We start from the raw sequence: 20,602 nt of genomic DNA, 5'->3' as shown, positions 1-20,602 counted from the left end.
CTTAGTTTGTTCCTAATTTCACATTTGTGGACAGACACTCCAACTGAAGCGAACTCTTGTCTCAAGGTCTTATAAGCCAATATTTCAGAAGATAGGTGCCCAGTTTCCTCTGTTACGAAGTGAGAAAAATGGCTTGGACTTGGCCTATACTTATGGCACTTGTTGTAGTTGTTTATGTTCTGCAAACGAAGCTATGTAGAGCCAAGAACAAGAAGACGGAACTACCTCCTGGTCCGAGAAGACGGAAAAGTCCCACATCATGATGTGCATAAATTAGCCCAAAAATATGGTCCAATCATTCATATGAGATTAGGTCTTAATCTCACCACTATTGTTTCTTCACCTGAAGCTGCAGAGCCTTTTCTTAGGACCCATGACCATGTTTTTTTTCCCGGCAGACCTCTTTATTCTGCTGCAAAGCATGTGTCTTGGAGCAAAAGAGCATGATTTTTAGCCCATGTGGTTCGTATTGGGGTGATATGTGCAAGCTTGGCACTCTAGAGCTGCTTAGTAGTGCCAAAATCAGTTCTTTTAAAACCATGAGGAAGGAAGAAATTGGCCTTCTCATTGAGTTCATTCACAAGGCTTCTCAGTGCGAAGATTGCATCCTTGAGTGCTGATTTGAGCTGTAGGATGGTGTTTGGGAAGAAGTATTCAGAAGAGGAATTTGACAAGAAGGTTTCAAGGCTGTTGTCCATGAGGCCTTGTACTTGGTTGCAATTCCTAGCTTTGGGGATTACACTCCTTTCATTGCTCCACTTGACGTGAATGTCTTGACTAAGCGCCACGAAGGATGTTTGCAGGGTGTTTGATGTCTTCTTTGAGAAGATCATTGATGAGCATATCCATTCCAAAGATGAGGATGGCAAAACCTAGGACTTTTGTTGATGTCATGTTAAGTTTGATGGGGTCTGAAGAATTAGAATACCGCGTCGAGCGACCTAATATCAAAGCTCTATTATTGGTATGACCTTAACATCCGAATGCGTTTTAAAATCATAATATGTATATGGTAATGCCTCAAATTTTCTCCATGGATACTTCAGCAACATCAATAGAATGGGCAATATACACAACTTATCAAGCACCCAAGGGTACAAAAGAAAGTTTAGAAGGAAATCGAAAGTCTGGAAAGAATGGTGGATGAATCAGACTTAGAAAGTTTTAAGACTACTTAGACATGGTGGTAAAGGAAACCTTGAGATTGCATCCAGCGGTACCATTATTGATCCCTCATGAAGCCATGAATGAAGACTGCATAGTTAATGGTTTCCGCATACCAAACAAATCACGCATCCTGAAAAATGCTTGGCCAATTGGGATTGCAGCTCGACATGACATGAAAGTTTGGTTTAACTACTCCCAAATCGCCTTCAGAAAGAGGGATATAAATTGATTCATATATTGAGGTCCAAATTTGTACTTATTTAATGTCCTTTTCTGTTTTAGTTGTTCCTGTTTTGTTTTAGTTGTTCTGTTAGGACGTGTTCTTGTACTTCTATATACTTGGGTTATAACTGGTGTTTGAACAGGGAATAAAGTTTTAAGTGATGTTTGGTTGTATCATTTTGAAGGGTTTTTTTTTTTTTTTTTTTTTTAATGGCATTTGTATGGGTTTTTACTGTCAACATTCGGTTAATCTGCATTTTTTCTTTCTTATTATTTGTTTTATGTTAAACACCAAATCAGCGGGAGACCACTAGCTTAACGATAACAGTTTCTTGTAGTATAGAATTACAAACTTAATCTGACAGAAAAGCAAACCCCTTTTCAGAAATAATTAAAAGTGACTCTATCTATGGATCCCATGTCGTGGAGCTCACAGCGTTCAAGATCACTGTGCCTTTTAGTATTGATATATGTTTGTTTTTGACCGTCTAGAATACGTATTATATAATAATATAATAATATAATGTTTAGTGATCAGAATATTATATAAATTAATATAAATGATAAATTAATATAATTTATGTTGTATTATTAAATACGGTTTATTTTTAACATATCGTATTATATTATTTTATAATAAATTAATAATTCATGTTAAGATTAGACAAAATTACAAGTCGATGTTGGGCTAACATATAATCATGTCAGAGTCTATAATTATTAAAAAATTATAGGAGCACAATACAAATTTTTATTTTTATAAATTATATTTTGATTCCAAAATTTTTATAAAATTATATTTAACCCCAAAACTTTTGTAAAATTACACTTTGACCTCAAAATTTTTATAAAATTTATTTTGACCCCAAAACTTTTGAAAAATTACATTTTGACCTTATAATTTTTCAAAATTTACATTTTGATCCTAAAATTATTAAAATTTTACATTTTAATTCTTTATACAATACGTCATGACACCAAATTCCGTTACATTATGATAATACGACACAATACAATACATCTTATATAACACAATATAATACAAGCTACCAAACATGGTCATGTAAAATAAAAATAATTATGAAGCTATTGCCAAGTTCTGCTGATATATGCTTGCCACTAATCATCAATCAAAGACTCACAAATTCATCCTAGGTAGTAAGGTTTTGATTGGCTATTACATTTTTAATGCTACACAGTAAGAAACTGTTATCTAATCTTAATTTATTTATTAATCTTAAAATTAATAACTTATCATGATCTGATTCCTTATATGAAGTCTCAAAATGTATCCCCTTTTCTTCGCAAGTATGTTCCTAATCTTCTTTTTATCTTATAAACTGAAATTGTAAATGTTAACCCTACCAACTGTCAACTAATTAATGCGTTGACTAATCTGCGGATTATAAATTTCCAATTAAGAATCAAATAATTAATTCAATCCTGAACTTATGGATTATATATATATATATATGTAAATTAGAGAAAAAAGATGAGAAATTAAGGAAAAGAGATAATTGGAGTCGGAAATTTTTTGTCCTAACAGGGAGATAAAAAAAAAAAAAAAGTTAAAAAAAAAACGAGTAAAAAATAATTTTCTCATGGGTCCTTGGTCTAGGAAAAAAAAAAACAAAAAAAAATCGCCAAGAATTTGAGATCCGTGTTTGTTTCTGGGTGTTATAAGTCCCATGATACAACTGTGTGTCAAGTAGGTAGGTCATGAAAGTGAGCCATGAAGGACCAAAACTCATTTCCTATTCTCATTTTCTTACGTTTTCCTCGACATTTTCCATCAAAGATTGTTGTATATATACATTAACTCTCTCTCTCTCTCTCTCTCTCTCTCTCTCTTTCGATCTCTCTCTAAAAACACTAGTGACACTAGCTTTGACCATTTCTAAGATTAACTAACATGAAATACTTTGCTACAATTTTCATTCTCCTCACAGTTCTCCTTTCTGAAACTCAAGGTAAATGCGTACATTTGTTATAAATTGCTATGCACATGCAAAATCCTACTATTTTTTGCTATAGCTACTTGTCCTAATTACTACACTAGCGATTGCCCATCTTTCACCGTTTGTCGATAAATATGGATCCTATGTGAAACGCACACCGATCAACGCTTTGAAAATATGCAAATTTTTCTTATCATTTGTTCAAGTCCGAACTAATAAATAATCTGTTGCGAAATAATTATGTTTTGATGTGTATCAGCAACTGAAGACAACAACAAGTCATGGAACCTATGCAAGGGCCAGAGGATCCACAACGCGCCGTTTAACTGCAAGCAACCCGAGTGCAGCCAACTGTGCGCCAACCTGCACCCTAAAATGCGGGGTTTCGGAAGCTGCAGAAGTGAACTTTGCCAATGTCTCTTCTTTTGCCCTGCAAATAGGTTCTTGCGTAGAGATTTTCTCAAGGCAGAGAGAAAGTCCACAATGCCCTCATCCTCTTCTGGGCATGTTAATAAGAAGCCTTGATCTTTCTCCTGCATTGAATCTAGCTCCATGAGATTAGAATAAAGGACTGATCTGTGTCGAGCGTAATTCTCATGATGTTGAACTTACAATTTGTTACTTTTAAGGATATGTTTTTCTCGTTTTTCTGTTACATTTTCTTATGCCTACTATAGCAATGGCAATTATATTCTCCTTCAATAACATTGAATCTGGTTTTTGGTTTTTGAGCACCTATACGCCCCGTGATCAACTTCTCGTGACTTGGCACCTTCATCCTTGTAATTTAATTTTTTTCCCGGGATCATTTTGTTCTTGAATATTGTATAAAATAGTAGCAATTAAGTCAAATTGATATTGTCCAGCAAAAAAAAAAAAAAGGTTAAATTGGTAATGAAGATAATTCTCGAGAAGTTCAATTATTGGAAACAAGCAAACAAGCTCAATTATTTTTTAACTTCAGTTTAAGAATGGAATTCATTGCTAAAATTTTGGGACTCTTGTCATGTTATTATTATTTTTTTGAACTTAAAACCCTTTTTTTTCTAAATCTTTGGGTTAGTTTTTACATTTTTCCCATGAAAATTTGATTGTAAAGGAAAACCTGTTAGTTTACCAATTCATCCTAAAAGCTTAAGCTGTTAGGAGGTGGGCCAACAATAGTTTTATACTTTAACACTCCCCCTTACGTGTGGCCTGGACAATGGACAATCGTGTGGATAAATTAATTAGAAAGCCCAACACGTCCGAGATATATTAAAGACCCAACACATGATGACAATTTAAAATGGGAATAAATAGTGTAATTACGGGAGTTTGAACTCAGGACCTCCCGCTCTAATACCATGTTAGTTTACCAATCCATCCCAAAAGCTTAAGCGGTCCAACAATAATTTTATACTTTAACAAAACCTCATAATTTCAGTTTGTTTTGAGTTTGATCTTAAAATGAAAAGCATTGCCCTTTTTTTTTTTTTTTTAATTCTCCAACTTTCTTCCCAAATTTGGGCATGGTTCGAAATTGCACAAGAAATATCATATTTGTTGATCGCCTCTTTCGAGCTTCTAAGAAGAACGATTGAGCAAAATGTGGTCAGATTAATATATATGAATATACATATATATATATATATATATATATATATTCCAATGAATATATCATATGACAAGTTGATTCTTTCGGGAAAGGATAAAGTGTTCCTTTTCTTTCCTAATCATGGTTTAGTTGGAAAAGAAAAAATCAACAATAAAAGTTTAGTGGTCCCACGTAGCATAGGGAATAAAATGAAATAACGTTACTCTTGTGCACTCCCATTGGTTATCCTTTAAAAGGAATAAGTACCAAATTTAATTTTATACACTAAATAAGGTCACATGTTATACGCTAATATTTACTTAATTGTGTAAAAAGATATTTTAAAATTTGTATTATAATGAGATTATTATTGGTATGTTTAGTAATCCCAAGATAAAGAATTTATTTCTCATTACACCATCTAACAAATAAGTAAACATTAGAAAGAAAATCAATTATTCTTATATCTCATTACCTTTTTAATTACATTCTTTTACACCTTTCTCCTGATTTGGCACTCATGACCACAGACCCATCTCACCTCGGACACCACAATTGATGTTCTCCTGCCCCAATCCCAGCATGCTAGAGCTAGAGAAGATCTCCATCAGCCGCACCATCCTCTCACCCTTGCGAGATTCCTTCGGTCAACGCCCTGGATACCCCAGGCCCAATTACATCCGACCATAACCCTCACAGATCTCATCGAATCTAGGCCCAACTACCTCCAACCACGATGCCCTCATAAGGTGATTGTAGATAGGGCTGTTCATGGGTTGGGTTGGTGCGGGGTAGGATTTTTTTTCTCCGCCCCAAAGGGTGCGGGTTGCACATATTTGGCCCCAACGATATTAGAAAAATTTCACAACCCAACGATGTTCGGGTTGGGTTGGGGCGGTGCAGGGTGGGTTGGGTGGTCGGTTTCAACATTCAAAAAATCAAAGACTTAAAGTTCAATATAATATTCAAACTTCATCATTAAATAGAAATAGCAACCATCCTTATTAGTCCGGCGAGAGAGCACCGGAGAAAGTGGGCAAGACGGCGGCCAAGAGGACTGAGCAATGAGAAGAGAGTTATGAGGGGGTTCACGGGAGGGGAAGAAGAGGGAAAACTGAAAAGGAAGAGGCAAGAAGAGGGAGTTCACGGGAGGGGAGACCGAGAATGAGATTGTGAACCCTAATGTTAGCGAGCCTAGGGTAGAACTTGGGCAGTTCGGCTTGGGCCGAAAGCTTGGGGGTATGTTGTGCGGGTTGGGCTGGGGATTGCGGGTTGTTATGGGCCCAACCCGCAATCCGCCCCAAACACTTCGGGCCAGAGGTATAATGAGCCGCAAATTTAAAAATAATGTTGCGGGTTACTTTTTTTGGCTTGGGTTGGGGCGGGGTGGGTTGGGTTTGCGGGTTGTTCGGGTTTATGAACAGCCCTAATTGTAGGCGACATTCTTCGTATTCTAACTTGGTATCACCTCGGTGGCCAAATCCCATGCGTTACACTCCTCTCTTCGACCGGGGGCACAACAACTAGCCCTAAGACGGTGCCCTAATCTAGCCCCCATAGGAGAAGAAGGTGATGCTTCGTACAAAACACAAATGATTGAGAGAGAGGCTCCTTATTACAAGTCCGTTTAGTTCTCTGATTTAAGGTGAGATACATTTTTATGTGAGAATTTTTTACTGTAACAAAAAAATAAAATATGACTGTTTCTTAAAGTTTTTTTACTGTAATAAAACTCGAATTGATAAAATAAACGAAACCTACATTCTTCTAATTTACTTGTGTAACTATTGCATGTTATATAAATATATATATATATATATATAAAAGAGAGTAAACAAAAAAAACAAAAGCAAAATAAAGACAAAACAAAAGCACTCTGCTATCACTTATTCGTTTAACCTTTTTTTTTCAATATTCAATTTTACCTTTTGCATCCAATCAAATTTGGCAAAGAGATTTAACCACTTCTTAAAAAATGAAAAAGAAAAATAGCTCTTATGCTTCAAGTGTAAAAGAGCTTAAACGACACCGTTGTGCATTCAGGCACACAAAATTTGGTCCTTTTATTCCACAAATAACTATAATTAATAATCATAAAAAAAATTTATAAATTCCTCCTCAACTTTATCAATTGTGTTAATATGTTCCTTATAGTACTATGAGATTCCGTTTGGTAGAAGAGATAGAGAGGAGGAGGATGGAGAGAGGTGGAACGATGGAGAATATGAGAAATTGAGAGAATTATGGTAATCCTTTTATGTTGTTTGGTATGCAGGAGAGAGAGTTAAAAAGATAAATAAATAAATGTTTGTTTAATTACTATATTGTCCTTTTTACCAATTTTATACTAAACTTTTTAAAGATCTAATAGTTTGTGTAAATTTTTAAAGGGAAGATTATATAGATCATTCTATTAGTGGAGGGATGTAAATTGGTGGGCCCAAATAGATAGAGTCTCAGTCTCCCTCTATCTCTCCTCTCTTTCTCCCTCTCCTCCCAACCAAACAAGAGATTGAACCTCTTCCTCCATCTCTCCCCCTCTACCCCTCTTCCTCCCTCATGTTAGCGTTTAGCCCTTCAAGAATAAATGTAACATGTATATTAGACATTTTGACTATTTAATAAAGATTTATTTATTTCATATATCAAGTGTTTTATTATCTCTACGTTCATATTAGTTGAATGTATGATAAATAAACCGGAAGTCTGAGATTGTTGTTCTAAATCTTTAGGTCGTGCATATAATGTGAAGAATATACAGAGGACATGAATCTAAAGATGATAGTCTAAATGTTAAGATATGCAATTGATGGAATAAAATTGGGCGTTTTATTCATGTTAAAATTGTTATGTTGTCTACTTCCTAACGGAGACGGCTCTTCTTAGTCATCGGAGGTGAGACTCTATGGGTAGAGACATTAATATAGTTTCTAGTGGTAGAATCTATATTGGATCAGGCCAAAGATGAATTATTTTAATTAATAATTCTGTTTGAATAAAACAATTCACTTTTAACTGTTCAAATATAAAAAGTATTTCTAGGTGCGAATACATGTTAATTGATTAAGTACTCTATCACGTAAACGTTACCAAAGGAATTTTAGATAATATTAATTGTTAATTGAAATTTTGGAAATATGTATGTTTCGTATAAGAGTATTTCTAGGTGCGAATACATGTTTTGTATGAGAGCAGTTCTGGGTTCTTCCTCGTCCAAAATTTTGATTACATTTTTCAAATTTCTATATTATTTTTGTTGTTTGTGTATCTGCTGTAATCTGGTTTTTGTAATTTCCAATTATTATATTTCTCTAGTTTGATTATCTATACATTTCGCCTAAAACAAACTCAATTTTTTTTTCTCCATATTCTTGTTCATTGTTATCCTCCCATCTTTAATTTATTACTACAAAGAGAAGAACATGTATGTCATTAGAGTTATTAATCAAGAAATTGTTTCAAAAAGTTTTAGCATTATCTTTTTGTAATTTATGATTACATGTGAGTCCCAATGAATATTGTTTATATATGCAATATTGGCTGCTCAAAAAAGAAGATTTCAGCATGTTTACTTGTATGTGAAAGCAAATACAACTGCCTTTTTTTTTTTTTTTTGGAAGAGGACAATTAGGCAAGTCAACTATATGAAAATAAATTAAGGATCCGTTTAGTTCGCTGATTCGAATTTTTAATTCGAGTTCAGATGTAATTTTATGTGAGAGCTTTTTACTGTAGTAAAAAAAATAGATATTATTATTTTTTAGAGTTTTTTACTGTAATAAAAATCAAATTTTAAACTCAAATCGATAAAATTAACGAGGGCTTTCAAAAGAAGGGAGAAAAAACTACTATATGCACAAATAAGGGAAAAACAAATTAATTGAAGACGACTAAATTCAATGCTAGATGATGGAGCTGTGCAAATAGGTAATGACGCGGCGATAATGAATTAATGCCATTCAAATTTGAATTAATGCTAAGAAACCAGTGTACATATATCATAGGTTAACCAATAATGCCATTTTTTACTAACAAAAAAAAAAAGGAATAGCATATTTGGTACTTTATTCGGTAAATTATAGCATTTTTTAAAAAAATAGTAAATTATAGCATAATTTGATATTTTAAGTTTTAAATATTATTAAAAATATAAAAATACCTCTAAATCTCATTCTTGTTACTCTCTCTTTTTCTCTCGAGTCAAGTCCACCATGGTCGGCGACCGGCGGCCATCGTTGGTGACCAACTTCGACGGTTGGTAAATACCATATTTATCGGTAAATATTAAATTTATTAATAAATATCATATTTATTGATAAATACAATATTTATTATATTTATCTGAAAATTTAACGACCGGTAAATATTATATTTATTAATAATTATTGTATTTATCGGTATATACCACACTTATCATATTCATCTGAAAATTTAATGACGGGCTCTGACAATTAATAAATACTGTATTTATCGATAAATATCATACACATTATATTTATTTGAAAATCTAACTATTTGTAACTGTTAAATACTATTTTTACTCATAAATATGATATTTACTGAATTGAGAATTAGATTAGTAGTAAAAACAATATTTACCAAATTGACAAAAATCACAGATCTCAAATTTACACAAAAAAAATCCACCGAAACCTCAGATCTTAAAAACTACAAAAATCACAAAAAAGAAAAAAAAAATCCAAACTCAGATCTCAAATATCACAAAAATCAATGAAAAAAACTCAGATTTCAGATCCGCAACAAGCATCAAATCGGCGTTCGCCCGATATGTGCTATTCCTTCCCGGATAAAGCCATGGAGAACCCAATGAGATCTTCGTCGCTGGTCGCGGCTTCAATTTCACAGCTCTAAGATCTGGTGCGACAGCGACTTATCAAAATTTAATCCGCGACGGCGACTGCCTCGTCCGATCTTAAATCCTGCACATAATGATTGGAAAAACTGTTCAAACATAAAAAATGTTTTTCCATTGACTTTCTTGTGGTTGGAAGGAGATCAAGAAACTAAGCAAGAGATTGAACGATATGTGCCCACTTGCTCTCCGATCGTCGGAAAGAGAATAGTAGAGAAAGACAGTTGATTGAGGTTCTTCTGGTGTCTATTCCATTCGTTGCAGTCACTTTCAAGATTCAACGGTTCGTCTCCTAAAGGTATGATGTACATCTTTTGTATTTATGATATATAACATCATGAACATGACTCGACTTTGTTTTGTTTAATGCAAATTTTAAAATTCCACTGTGCAACTTTTTGCCATTTTTTCTAACACCTCCACCTGTCCATCCTACCAAACATACTCTAAAATGTGCATGTTGTGCCCCTTAAACTATAAAACGTCTACAAATTTCCCCCTCACCCTTATTCCGTCAATATTTCGAATGAAAGTGTTGATGTGGCAAATTTTTTATTTTTTTAATAGTTTCCCATAGTACTTAAATTCTCAGGAAAGTAAATAACACCTTATTGGGTGTTATTCACGTTACTCAAAAATAAGGTAAAGTGAATCTCATTGGATTTACTTTTCTAGGAATGTGAAAATCACAATTTTTGCACCAAACATGAGAATATGAGAAGATTCTCATTCTCATTCTAAAATTACCCCATACCAAACACCTCTAAAAAAATAATATCATAATTTCCATATCCCTGTATAGTCCTTAAGAGCCACGATATCTTGGGCACTTTGCAAGAACACCACAAATTTTAAGCTTAAATTTACATGTGCCAGCAAACACAAACTATTATAGAGAATGCCATTGTCAAAAATACTTAAAAGTCATAAAATCCATAAAAATCACAAAAATATACATGAAAACTCACAGCACTCACAAAATCTAAAGACATTAAATGAAATGCATAAAAGTACAAGTATAATTTTACTCAGTACACAAAATTCAAATAATATCACTGTATAATAATTTTAATATCATAACAAAAATTAATCTAACCTTAAAAATCATGACATATTGTCTAGTTTCTATTTTTCTCCCAAAAAAAAATCCCCTCTTCTTCCCAAAAAAAAAAAAAAAAATTCCCCCAAAAAAAAACCCCCCCTTCTTCCCAAAAAAAAAAAAAAAAAAAAAAACTCTCTCCCTCCTTCTACTTCGGTTTTCTTCTTCTCATCACCTTCACATCCGTGGCATGTCCTCTCTGACCGCTCCAGAAGTTTTCTGTGACTTTTCTCTTTCGCCAAACGATAATTCCACCACTCCCACTCCCTTGGTCAGTTAAAAGTTTGTCTCAGATCCTCGTTTAAGTGCCTTTGAAAATGCTGCCAGTTTGGTTCATGCATAGAATATGTTTGAGAGACGCGCCGGCTCGGAATTTAATGATGGTCGGATTTTTCTTAGTTGGGTTTTCTTGATTTAGTGTTATGCATCTTTTGATGAAAATGAGAACCCGTCATAATCAAACTAGAGCTTTTCTTACTCTTTTCTCACTTTTCCCTCCAAAACCACCACCTCAAAGTCTCAAACTTGGCCCTTGTTTATTGCCTTATGAATACCTTCAAATATTCACATTTCAAAACCGTTGGGCTCTGTAACTCCGCCATTAGAGAAGCTGTCAATCATGGCCATTCCCATAAAGCCCTCCTTCTCTTTCGACAAATGAAACAAAATGGTCTCCAACCCGACAACTTCACCTTTCCCTTCGTCGCCAAAGCGTGTTCCAAGCTTTCCAATCTCAGATTCTCCCAAATTATTCACACCCATGTCGTCAAATCCCCGGTTTGTTCTGATGTGTTTGTGCAAACGGCCGTGGTTGATATGTACTTGAAGTGCGATCGCTTAAGCGATGCGCACGGCGTGTTTGAGAAAATGCCCGCAAGAGATGTGGCTGCTTGGAATTCGATGATAGTGGGATTGGCTCAGTTGGGTTTTACCAATAGAGTTTTCTGTCTATTTCACCGAATGAGGCTTGCAGGGATTCAGCTGGATTCGATCACGATCATGGGGCTGACTCAAGCGATAACTTCACACTCGAAGAATGTAGAATTGTTGAAAGCAATTCATTCACTCGGAATTCGAATTGGATTAGAAGCTGATATTTCCGTAGCGAACACTTGGATCAGTGCCTATGCGAAATGCAGCGATTTGGATTCAGCCAAGGTTGTCTTTGATGGGATTGACTTGGATGTGAGGACTGTTGTCTCCTGGAATTCAATGATAGCAGCATACTCAAACTTTGAGAAATCTATTGATGCACTAAATTGCTATAAGAGGATGCTGGTTGACGGATATAGACCCGATTCAAGCACTATTTTAGGCTTATTGTCGTCATGTGCACAACCGAAGGCACTGCTTCAGGGCGCTTCGGTTCATTGTCATGGGATTCAACTTGGCTGTGATTCTGACATTGCAGTGGCTAACACTCTGATATCTATGTACTCCAGGTGTGGCGATATTTTTGCCGCAAGGCTTTTATTTGATTGTGTGTCTTGTAGAACTTGTGTGACGTGGAATGTTATGATTAGCGGCTATGCTGATAAAGGGGATTTAGATGAGGCATTGGAGTTGTTTGATGCTATGGAAACCGCAGGTGAGAAGCCTGATTTGGTTACTATGCTTTCTGTTATCTCGGGATGTAGCCAAACAGGATCACTAGAGGTTGGTAAGTGGATTAATGGCTATGCCTTTTCAAATGGATTAAGAGACAACACCATAATTTGTAATGCATTAATTGACATGTATGCAAAATGTGGAAGTATGAACGATGCTCGCAAACTCTTCTATGCCTTGCCAGAAAAAACTGTTGTCTCATGGACAACAATAATTTCAGGGTGTGCTTTAAATGGAGAAGTAAAAGAAGCATTGAATCTTTTCAACAGGATGCTCGAGTCGGGATTGAAACCAAACCACGTCACGTTTCTTGCCGTTCTTCAAGCTTGCGCTCACGCAGGTCTCCTTGAGAAAGGATTGGAGTGCTTTGATGTGATGACAAAAGTGTTCCGTATTAATCCTTGCTTAGACCATTATTCCTGCGTTGTGGATCTTCTCGGGCGCAAGGGAAAGATAAGAGAAGCATTCGAGCTACTTGAAAATATGCCTTTGAAACCTGATGCTGGCGTATGGAGTTCATTGCTTAGTGCTTGCAAGATTCACCAAAACATAGAAATCGCCGAGTATGTGTCTTGTCATCTCTTTGAGCTGGATCCCTTGGCTGCAGTTCCATACGTTGAGATGGCAAACATATACGCTTCAGATGGAAAGTGGGACGGAGTTGCAGCAATAAGAAAAATGATGAAATGTAACAGTGTGAAGAAATCTGCAGGTAAAAGCATTGTCCAAGTTAATGGGAAGCGTCATGTTTTTGCAGTTGAAGATAGGGGTCATTCTGAAAGTTTGTGTATATATGAAATGTTGGATAGTTTGATGTTGCTGCTGAAAGAAGGAGACTTATCAGAATCAGAGTTAACTCTGGAACATGAATTAGCATGAAGCTGTTGCAAGATTAGTGAGGAAATATGGAAAGTACAAAATAATAAGATGAAACACCTAAAATCAATTCAGAAAAATAAGCTGAGGAAATAATATATTATTCTCAGCTATCTCACACATTCTGGATTGACAATCAATTTTAGGATCGTCGGATAAAAGTATTCAATTGAACCAAATAAGATAAGAAATCTGAATATACGAGACATTTTGCACCGTGCTCCATGTTGGATGCTTAATTACCTTCTTTTTTTTTTCGCGTATGTGTTGAGATAATCCTACAAGATAACAAAAATCCAATGAAATATCAAAAATCATATATATATATATATATATGAGGGGTTTTAATGGCTACGTTTTTATTGGTAATTATCATTAAAAATAAAAATTTAATGTCGTGACATGATAATAATCTAATTTTATTAATTATCATAATCTTTTTAGTCAGTTATCAAATTTAATACAATCGTCGAATCAATATCTTACGATTAAAATAACGATATTCATCACGAGTAAATAATGGAATAACTGTTAAAACATCCATATACAAATAGTGTTATTTTTTAATGGCATAATTGAAAATTTCCAAAAATGAGAAATTATAGCCAGCAGCCTTGTATGTTTATGGGAGTAAGCTACAATTGTTAGTAAATAATATTTATAATTTTAAAAGAAGATTTGTAAGGGTAAAAATGAGTTGAAAAACTAAAATATAACAAATATTAGGTAAATAAAAATTATAATAGCCGATAAAAATATAAGAATAAGTTCCAGATTTATAAAATTTAGTCATATGGGGTAAATCCGAGTGAATTTTAAATTTATCAAAAATGACCATACGTCAAATAATGATCAGGGGGTTTACTGAAATGGGTCACGGGATAAATATGTTATTTTTCATATAAATCTTATATTTATTAAATTGTGGCATGAGACCATCCTCAATATAAATGTTAATACTAATTGTACATTTAACATTTAAAAGTATAATATAGTATGTTATTTTTATTTTTATTTTAATGCATAATGCTATTTAAAATGTTAAATCTATTTAAAATGTAATGCATAATGCCCCGATGTAATGTATAATACTATTTGAAATGTTAAATCCACATTTTGTCATAATTATTAAGCTTCAAAAGTTGTAAAAGTAAATTTTAAAAAAATAATAATAATCAGAAAATATAAAAGCTGTAATGATTACGGCCTCGTTCATTTCACTGATTTGAGTTTTCAGTTTTAGATTTCTACAGTAAAAAGCTCTCAGAAAATGACAAATCTAACTTTTTCTACTACAGTGAAAAGCTCTAAGAAAATGTCACATCTCAGCTCGAATTGAAAACTCGCATCTGCGAAATGAACGAGGCCTACATGAAAATGTAAACATTTCAACCATTAGCAATCAAATGTCAAATTTCTTATATGCTATTCTTGGTGCGAAATTTACAATAAAATATATTATATGAGAAATTTAACACAATAAATGGCATTGTATTAAAATGTATTTTTTTACACTCTGTTAAATTTATAATTGACACATTAATTATAACATTGCATTGGAGATGTTCTAGATAAAAACATCAAATTTCGGATTTACTGATGTTGTACTAATTTATTGATAATTCCTGTCATTTTTCTTTATTCCGCCCAAAATTGCTACACACGACCTTCTCCACAAATTTTTTTTTTTTTTTTAAATGTCCTCATACATATATACATACACCTAAGACATGATTGGGATTCTCATTCATTGTATAATTTATTGAAAAATAAAAAATAAAAATCCTTACATCATTCTTCTGACTTATTTATCTAATAATTGTCATATGGCTGATGCAATACCCACTAAAAGGAAAAAAGAAATAGCACTCTATTGCAACTTCTCAATTTAACGCTTTTTTAGTAAATTTGATCTTTTGCATCTAAGCAAATTTATCATAGAAATTTAAAAGTTCGTAAAAAGAAAAAAAAAATGTGAGAGAAAAATAATTCTTTTGTTGCAAGCATGTAAAAGTCTAAACGACACCATTGTGCACGTTGCCACCAAACAAAATAATAATAATAATAATAATAATAATAATAATAATCTTTCGGAAAGATGAGTGTAATAAGTGAGCTCCTAAAATAAAAAAAATAAAAAAAATAAAAAAATAAAAAGCGTGAGCTCTCCTCTAATCCTACGACAACTTCAGAGTGTGTCGTATTTTATGACATTAAGCGTAGCTCCGGTTCTCTCGACTCCCAGAACCCTAAAACCTATTATTTATATATCTCCTCATTTCTCAACTCTTAAGCTGTGAACCCTAAGTGCCGAATACTCAAAGTGCAAAACAGTTTGGTCTTTCTTCAACAATTTATGGAGGCTAAATCGCTTGAAGACGAAGACGAAGACAAGTGGCTTATTTTTGGTCCATGACTCCAATATGTGTCTTCAAGTTCAACTACAAATGATGCTTTTTGAGGTATATGATACTTTGACACTTATGTATTCTTTTAAAAATTTTGGTATTAATGTTTTTTTTTTTTTTTTTTGGTCTGGTGTAAACAAATATTGGCTATTAGTCTTCGTTATATATTTTTTGATTACATTTTTCTTTTTCTTTATAATCGTGTTGTTGCATGGAGAAATTGGCTAAAATAACCAAAGTAAGAAAGTGAAATTAGGGATATGACTATATAACGAAGACTAACGGCTTATACATAATATACGCATTTTTACCTGTTCTGTTTCCTAAAATTTAGCAATATGTTTCATCCTAGCACAGGGGAGTAGGCTTGATTCTTTAGAATGACATTGTTCAAATTTTTAGAAGTTTAGAATAGAAGTTTGTGGAGTTGGTGAAAATCAGTTTGGAATTTGCTTCATTTGATATCAGGAAAAAGAAAGCTTTGAAGAAGAAATTAAATCTCATGAGATTGATGAAATATTGATGAAAAAGAGCTCGCTTGGTGTTACCGTAGATGATGTTGCTAAAAGTCTTCAAGAGTTGGACAGAGAAAAAGTCAGAATCAAGAATAGATCATTGGCAGTTGTATACATGCTAGTTGGGTTTAAACATGCCGTTGACCTCAAATTCTTTTATCACTATCTCTGTGGAATTAAATGTTATGATTTGAGACTCACAGCCTAAAAAAGATAAACTTCGCTATAGAATTTTTGCCAACCCATGTCCCGAATAACTTTAGTGATTTCCGGCGGCAATCCCTCGTATCTTGTTTCGAATCCCCTCTCTATGCAGCCCCGATTCTTGTTGCGTCTTTCATACTATTTTTCTGCGTCTTTCGATACAAACTGAGTGTTGTCGTAATCGAGAGGAGGTACTGCTGGGGCATGGAGTTCTACCGGTGTAGGGATAGGTGGGCGGTTGCTGGAGCTCGCAGCGACCTTGATCCGGTTAGCATTCACCTTCCGCGGCTGTCAAGAAAATAAGAGAGGTCATGAAAAGTATAACCTTTTCGGATGCCCGTGGATATTTCAGGTAAAGTTTTCACTCTAAACTAATCTATTTTTTTCTAGTTAAATATAATTTATTATTTGGTTGTTTTAGTAATGTCGCTATATTTTTCATTCCAAGTATAAGCTTTTAAGGCTATGCCCGAGTCGGGAATGAGGCTAGCCAATTTTGAAGATTGAGGTCAATATATTCCACGGTGGTTTTATTGACAGTTTTAGGAAACTACTAGGGCAACCTTGTGGCGTCCATGTTTGGAGTTCATGAGGTCGGCCGAGGTAGTTGTAACTTACACTTTATAGTTTTAGATTTAGTTTTATCATTTTTGGTCTAACAGCTTATAATCTTTTCAGTTTATTGTGCGACCTACTTTAGCTCCTTCGGTGGGGGAGAGAGAACATGACTATTATAAACATCTCGGTTGGTGTGAGGATCTTGTGGATCTTCTCAGGCTAGTTGGGTTTTTGATGGCTAGAGACCCGAAGAAGCATATTAACTCATCTTGGCTCAAGTATGCCGTTGACCTCAAATTCTTTGATCAGCATCCCTATGGAATTGAAACGTTAAGATTTGACGCTCACAAGCCTAAAGAAGATAAACTTTGCGGAAATGTAGGAGTAAAGGTGTTAAGCGAACAAGAGAGGTCGTGAAAAGTATAACCTTTTCGGATGCCCGTAAATATTTCAGGTAATGTTTTCACTTTAAGCTAATCTTTTTTTTTTGTAGTTAAATATAATTATTATTTTGTTATTTTAGTAATGTCGCTATATTTTTCATTCCAGACATAGGCTTTTGAGGCTATGCCCGAGTCGGGAAGGAGGCTAGCTAATTTTGAAGATTGAGGTCAACATATTCCCCAATGGTTTCATTGATTGTTTTAGTAAACTACTAGGGCAACCTTGTGGCGTCCGTGTTTGGAGTTCATGAGGTCGGCCGAGGTAGTTGTAAGTTACACTTTCTAGTTTTAGATTTAGTTTTATTGTTTATGTTTTCTAACAGCTTATACTCTTTTCATTTCTTTTTAATTTATTGTGCGACCTACTTTGGCTCCTTCAGCAGAGGAGAGTGAATATGACTATTATCAACGTCTTGGTAGGTGTGAGGATATTGTGGATCTTCTCGGGCGTAAGGGAAAGATAAAAAGAAGCATTCGAGCTAGTTCAAAATATGCCTTTGAAACCTAATATATGTCTCGCCGTCTCTTTGAGCTGGGTCCCTTGGTTGCAGCTCCATTCGTGGAGATGGCAAAAATATATGCGTCGGATGGAAAGTGGGACGGAGTTGCGGCAATAAGAAAAATGGTGAAATGTAACAATGTGAAGAAATCTGTAGGTAAAAACATTGTCCAAGTGAATGGGAAGCATCATATTTCTGCATTTGAAGCATCATGTTTCTGCAGTTGAAGATAAGGGTCATTCTGAAAGTTTTGTGTATATATGAAATGTCGGATAGTTTGATGTTGCTGCTGAAAGGAGAATCATCAGAATCCGAGTTAAATCTGGAACATGAATTAGCATGAAGTTATTGCAAGATTAGGTAGGAAATATAGAAACTACAAAACAATAAAGATGAAACACCTAAAATCAATTCAGAAAAATAAGTTGAGGAAATAATATATTATTCTCAGCTATCTCACACATTCTGGTTTGACAATCAATTTTAGGATTGTCGGATGGTTATAAAAGTATTCAATGGAACCAAATAAGATGAGAAATCTGACAATATACGGGACATTTTGCACTGTGCTCCATGTTGGATTCTCAATTACTTTTTTTTTTTTTGGTTGTCCTTTTTGTTCATATATGTGTTGAAGACAATCCTTCACGATAACTAAAATCTAATGAATTATATGTACAAATAGTGTTAATAAATGACATAACGAAAGAATAAACAGCTGCATTTACATTGTAAAAGGCATGTGGTCTCCTAACTGTTTACATTTTTCTAGTGGCGAGAAGGTGGTTTCCCTTATATAAATATATATATATATATATATATATATATGTATTATATATAATGGGGCCAAGGCTTGTATTTTTGCCGGCCGGGCTCTCTCGACACTCTAAAAGGGTCAAGGCTAAGCCTCATATATTAAGCTCGTGACATAGGTACGGCCCAGGCCCGTGAAACACCCAGACACCTCATAAAACTTTGTATTTTTTTATTAAGATTAGAAAAAAAAGTAATAACAAAAAATGTGAACTATGGGAGCCTTGAATCTAAAAATGTCTATTATTATATTATATTACAAAAATATCTAATACATTTAATAAGACATGTAAAATATTGGGTATGCCCTTGCAGTTTATTTTGGGTATGTCCCATATATGGTGAATTTTTGTATTTTATGCACTGATTTTATATGATAACATATTACGCGTTGATTTTCCTTTCTAATCCTAATTAACATTTTGTTTTTTTTTTGGCATATGATAACGTATTTCAATAAAATTACATCTTTTTGGGCATATGATATCACTTTTTTTTTCTTTGTCATTAAATTTAAAATTATTTTAAAAAATAATAAAAATTAGATTTTAAAAGGGCCGGCTCAGGCCTTTAGTATGGTCGACCCAATAGGGCCCGAGCCTAGACCCGGCCTTGACCCTAAAGGACAAGTGCCTGGGCTAAGGTTGGGCCTGAGGATCTCTCCCTAGGCTTGGCCTTTTACTGTAGAGGGTTGTGCCTGCCCGGGCCCGTCATGGGCCAGGGATCCGGCCCGGCCCTTATGAGAGCTCTAGTTTCCCTTATAGTTTTTGTTTTGTTTTTTTACTTTTTGATATGAAGGTGGTTTCCCTTATAGTTGGGTTTGTTTGAATGACGTCTTCTCTTAAAGCATAAAAACAAGTTTAATAACTAAAAAGTAAAAAAATACTGGGTAAATGGAAAATCGGTAATATTGGTAAAAAGTTCTAAGAGTAAATTGTGGAATTTATCAAAATTAGTCTTGGGATTTACTAAATTTCGCAATGGAGTAATCCGTTGTTTTTTTTGCAAATTGTTACGTGAGATAAATATGGTAAATTCTGAATGCATTGATGTTTACTAATTCATCTATAATTCCTTCATTTTTCTTTATTCCGCCTAGAAAAATGTTATTTTTTTTAAAAGAGAAAAATCTTATTTACGACCTTCTCCAAAAGAATTTTTTTAGCCAAAAAAAAAAAAAAACCTCATAAACAGACACCCAGGACGATTTTCATTGTCCTTAACATCCTTCTGACTCACTTGCGTAACAATTGCCTGATGCAATGCCAAATAAAAAAAAAATGTAGCTCTGCATTGAAACTTCTCAATTTAAACTTTTTCTTTAGTTTTATTGCATCCAAGCAAATTTGAACTAAAATTTAACAATTTTTTTAACCAAAAAATAAAAAATAAAAAATAAAAACAGTGAAAAAGAAAAAATAATTCTTTGTTTCGTGTGTAAAAGTCTAAACAACGCGTTGCGCATGTCACCACAAAAATTCTTTTTTTTTTCCTTTTAGAAATATAACCATAAGAAGTGAGCAAAAAAAAAAAAAGTGTATGAGCTCTCTATGACAAGTTCCAAGTGTGTCGTATTTTGCGACATTAACGTATGCGCTTATCTCTAGGCTTAAAACGTAAAACGTAAAACAAATTATTTATATCTCCTTATTTCTCAGCTAAACTCTAGGGCTCTAAGGCTCCGTTTGGTTAGAAGGATAGAAAAAATTATAGTAATCTTATATGTTGTTTAATGAGAGAGATAGAGAGTTAAAAGAATGAATGAATGGATATTTATTTAAT

The 20,602-nt window shown here is 34.0% G+C and overlaps 1 protein-coding gene, 1 long non-coding RNA gene and 1 pseudogene across 5 annotated transcripts; all 3 read left to right on the top strand.

The window, feature by feature from the left end:
* The first annotated feature begins 174 nt into the window (after positions 1 to 174).
* On the top strand, positions 175 to 1,396 carry LOC21403002 (annotated as a pseudogene).
* A 9,670-nt stretch (positions 1,397 to 11,066) lies between these two features.
* Positions 11,067 to 13,398, top strand: LOC21403001 (pentatricopeptide repeat-containing protein At4g19191, mitochondrial). The gene has a single exon (XM_010101603.2). The coding sequence runs from the start codon at positions 11,442 to 11,444 to the stop codon at positions 13,380 to 13,382; it is 1,941 nt and encodes a 646-aa protein (XP_010099905.2). The 5' UTR covers positions 11,067 to 11,441; the 3' UTR covers positions 13,383 to 13,398.
* A 2,304-nt stretch (positions 13,399 to 15,702) lies between these two features.
* Positions 15,703 to 18,623, top strand: LOC21403000. 4 transcript variants are annotated; one of them, XR_002902506.1, is made up of 6 exons: positions 15,703 to 15,841; positions 16,256 to 16,858; positions 16,961 to 17,109; positions 17,185 to 17,518; positions 17,614 to 17,769; positions 17,928 to 18,623. It is a non-coding gene; the product is annotated as an uncharacterized LOC21403000 (long non-coding RNA). The 4 variants fall into 4 exon arrangements; XR_002902505.1 differs by having other exon boundaries at positions 17,888 to 18,623; XR_002902504.1 differs by having other exon boundaries at positions 17,614 to 17,775.
* The last annotated feature ends 1,979 nt before the right edge of the window (positions 18,624 to 20,602 follow it).

The sequence above is a fragment of the Morus notabilis genome, unplaced genomic scaffold, assembly GCF_000414095.1.
Source record: "Morus notabilis unplaced genomic scaffold, ASM41409v2 Scaffold604, whole genome shotgun sequence".
Taxonomy (NCBI): Eukaryota; Viridiplantae; Streptophyta; class Magnoliopsida; order Rosales; family Moraceae; genus Morus; species Morus notabilis.
This window is presented reverse-complemented; position numbering and strand designations above follow the sequence as displayed.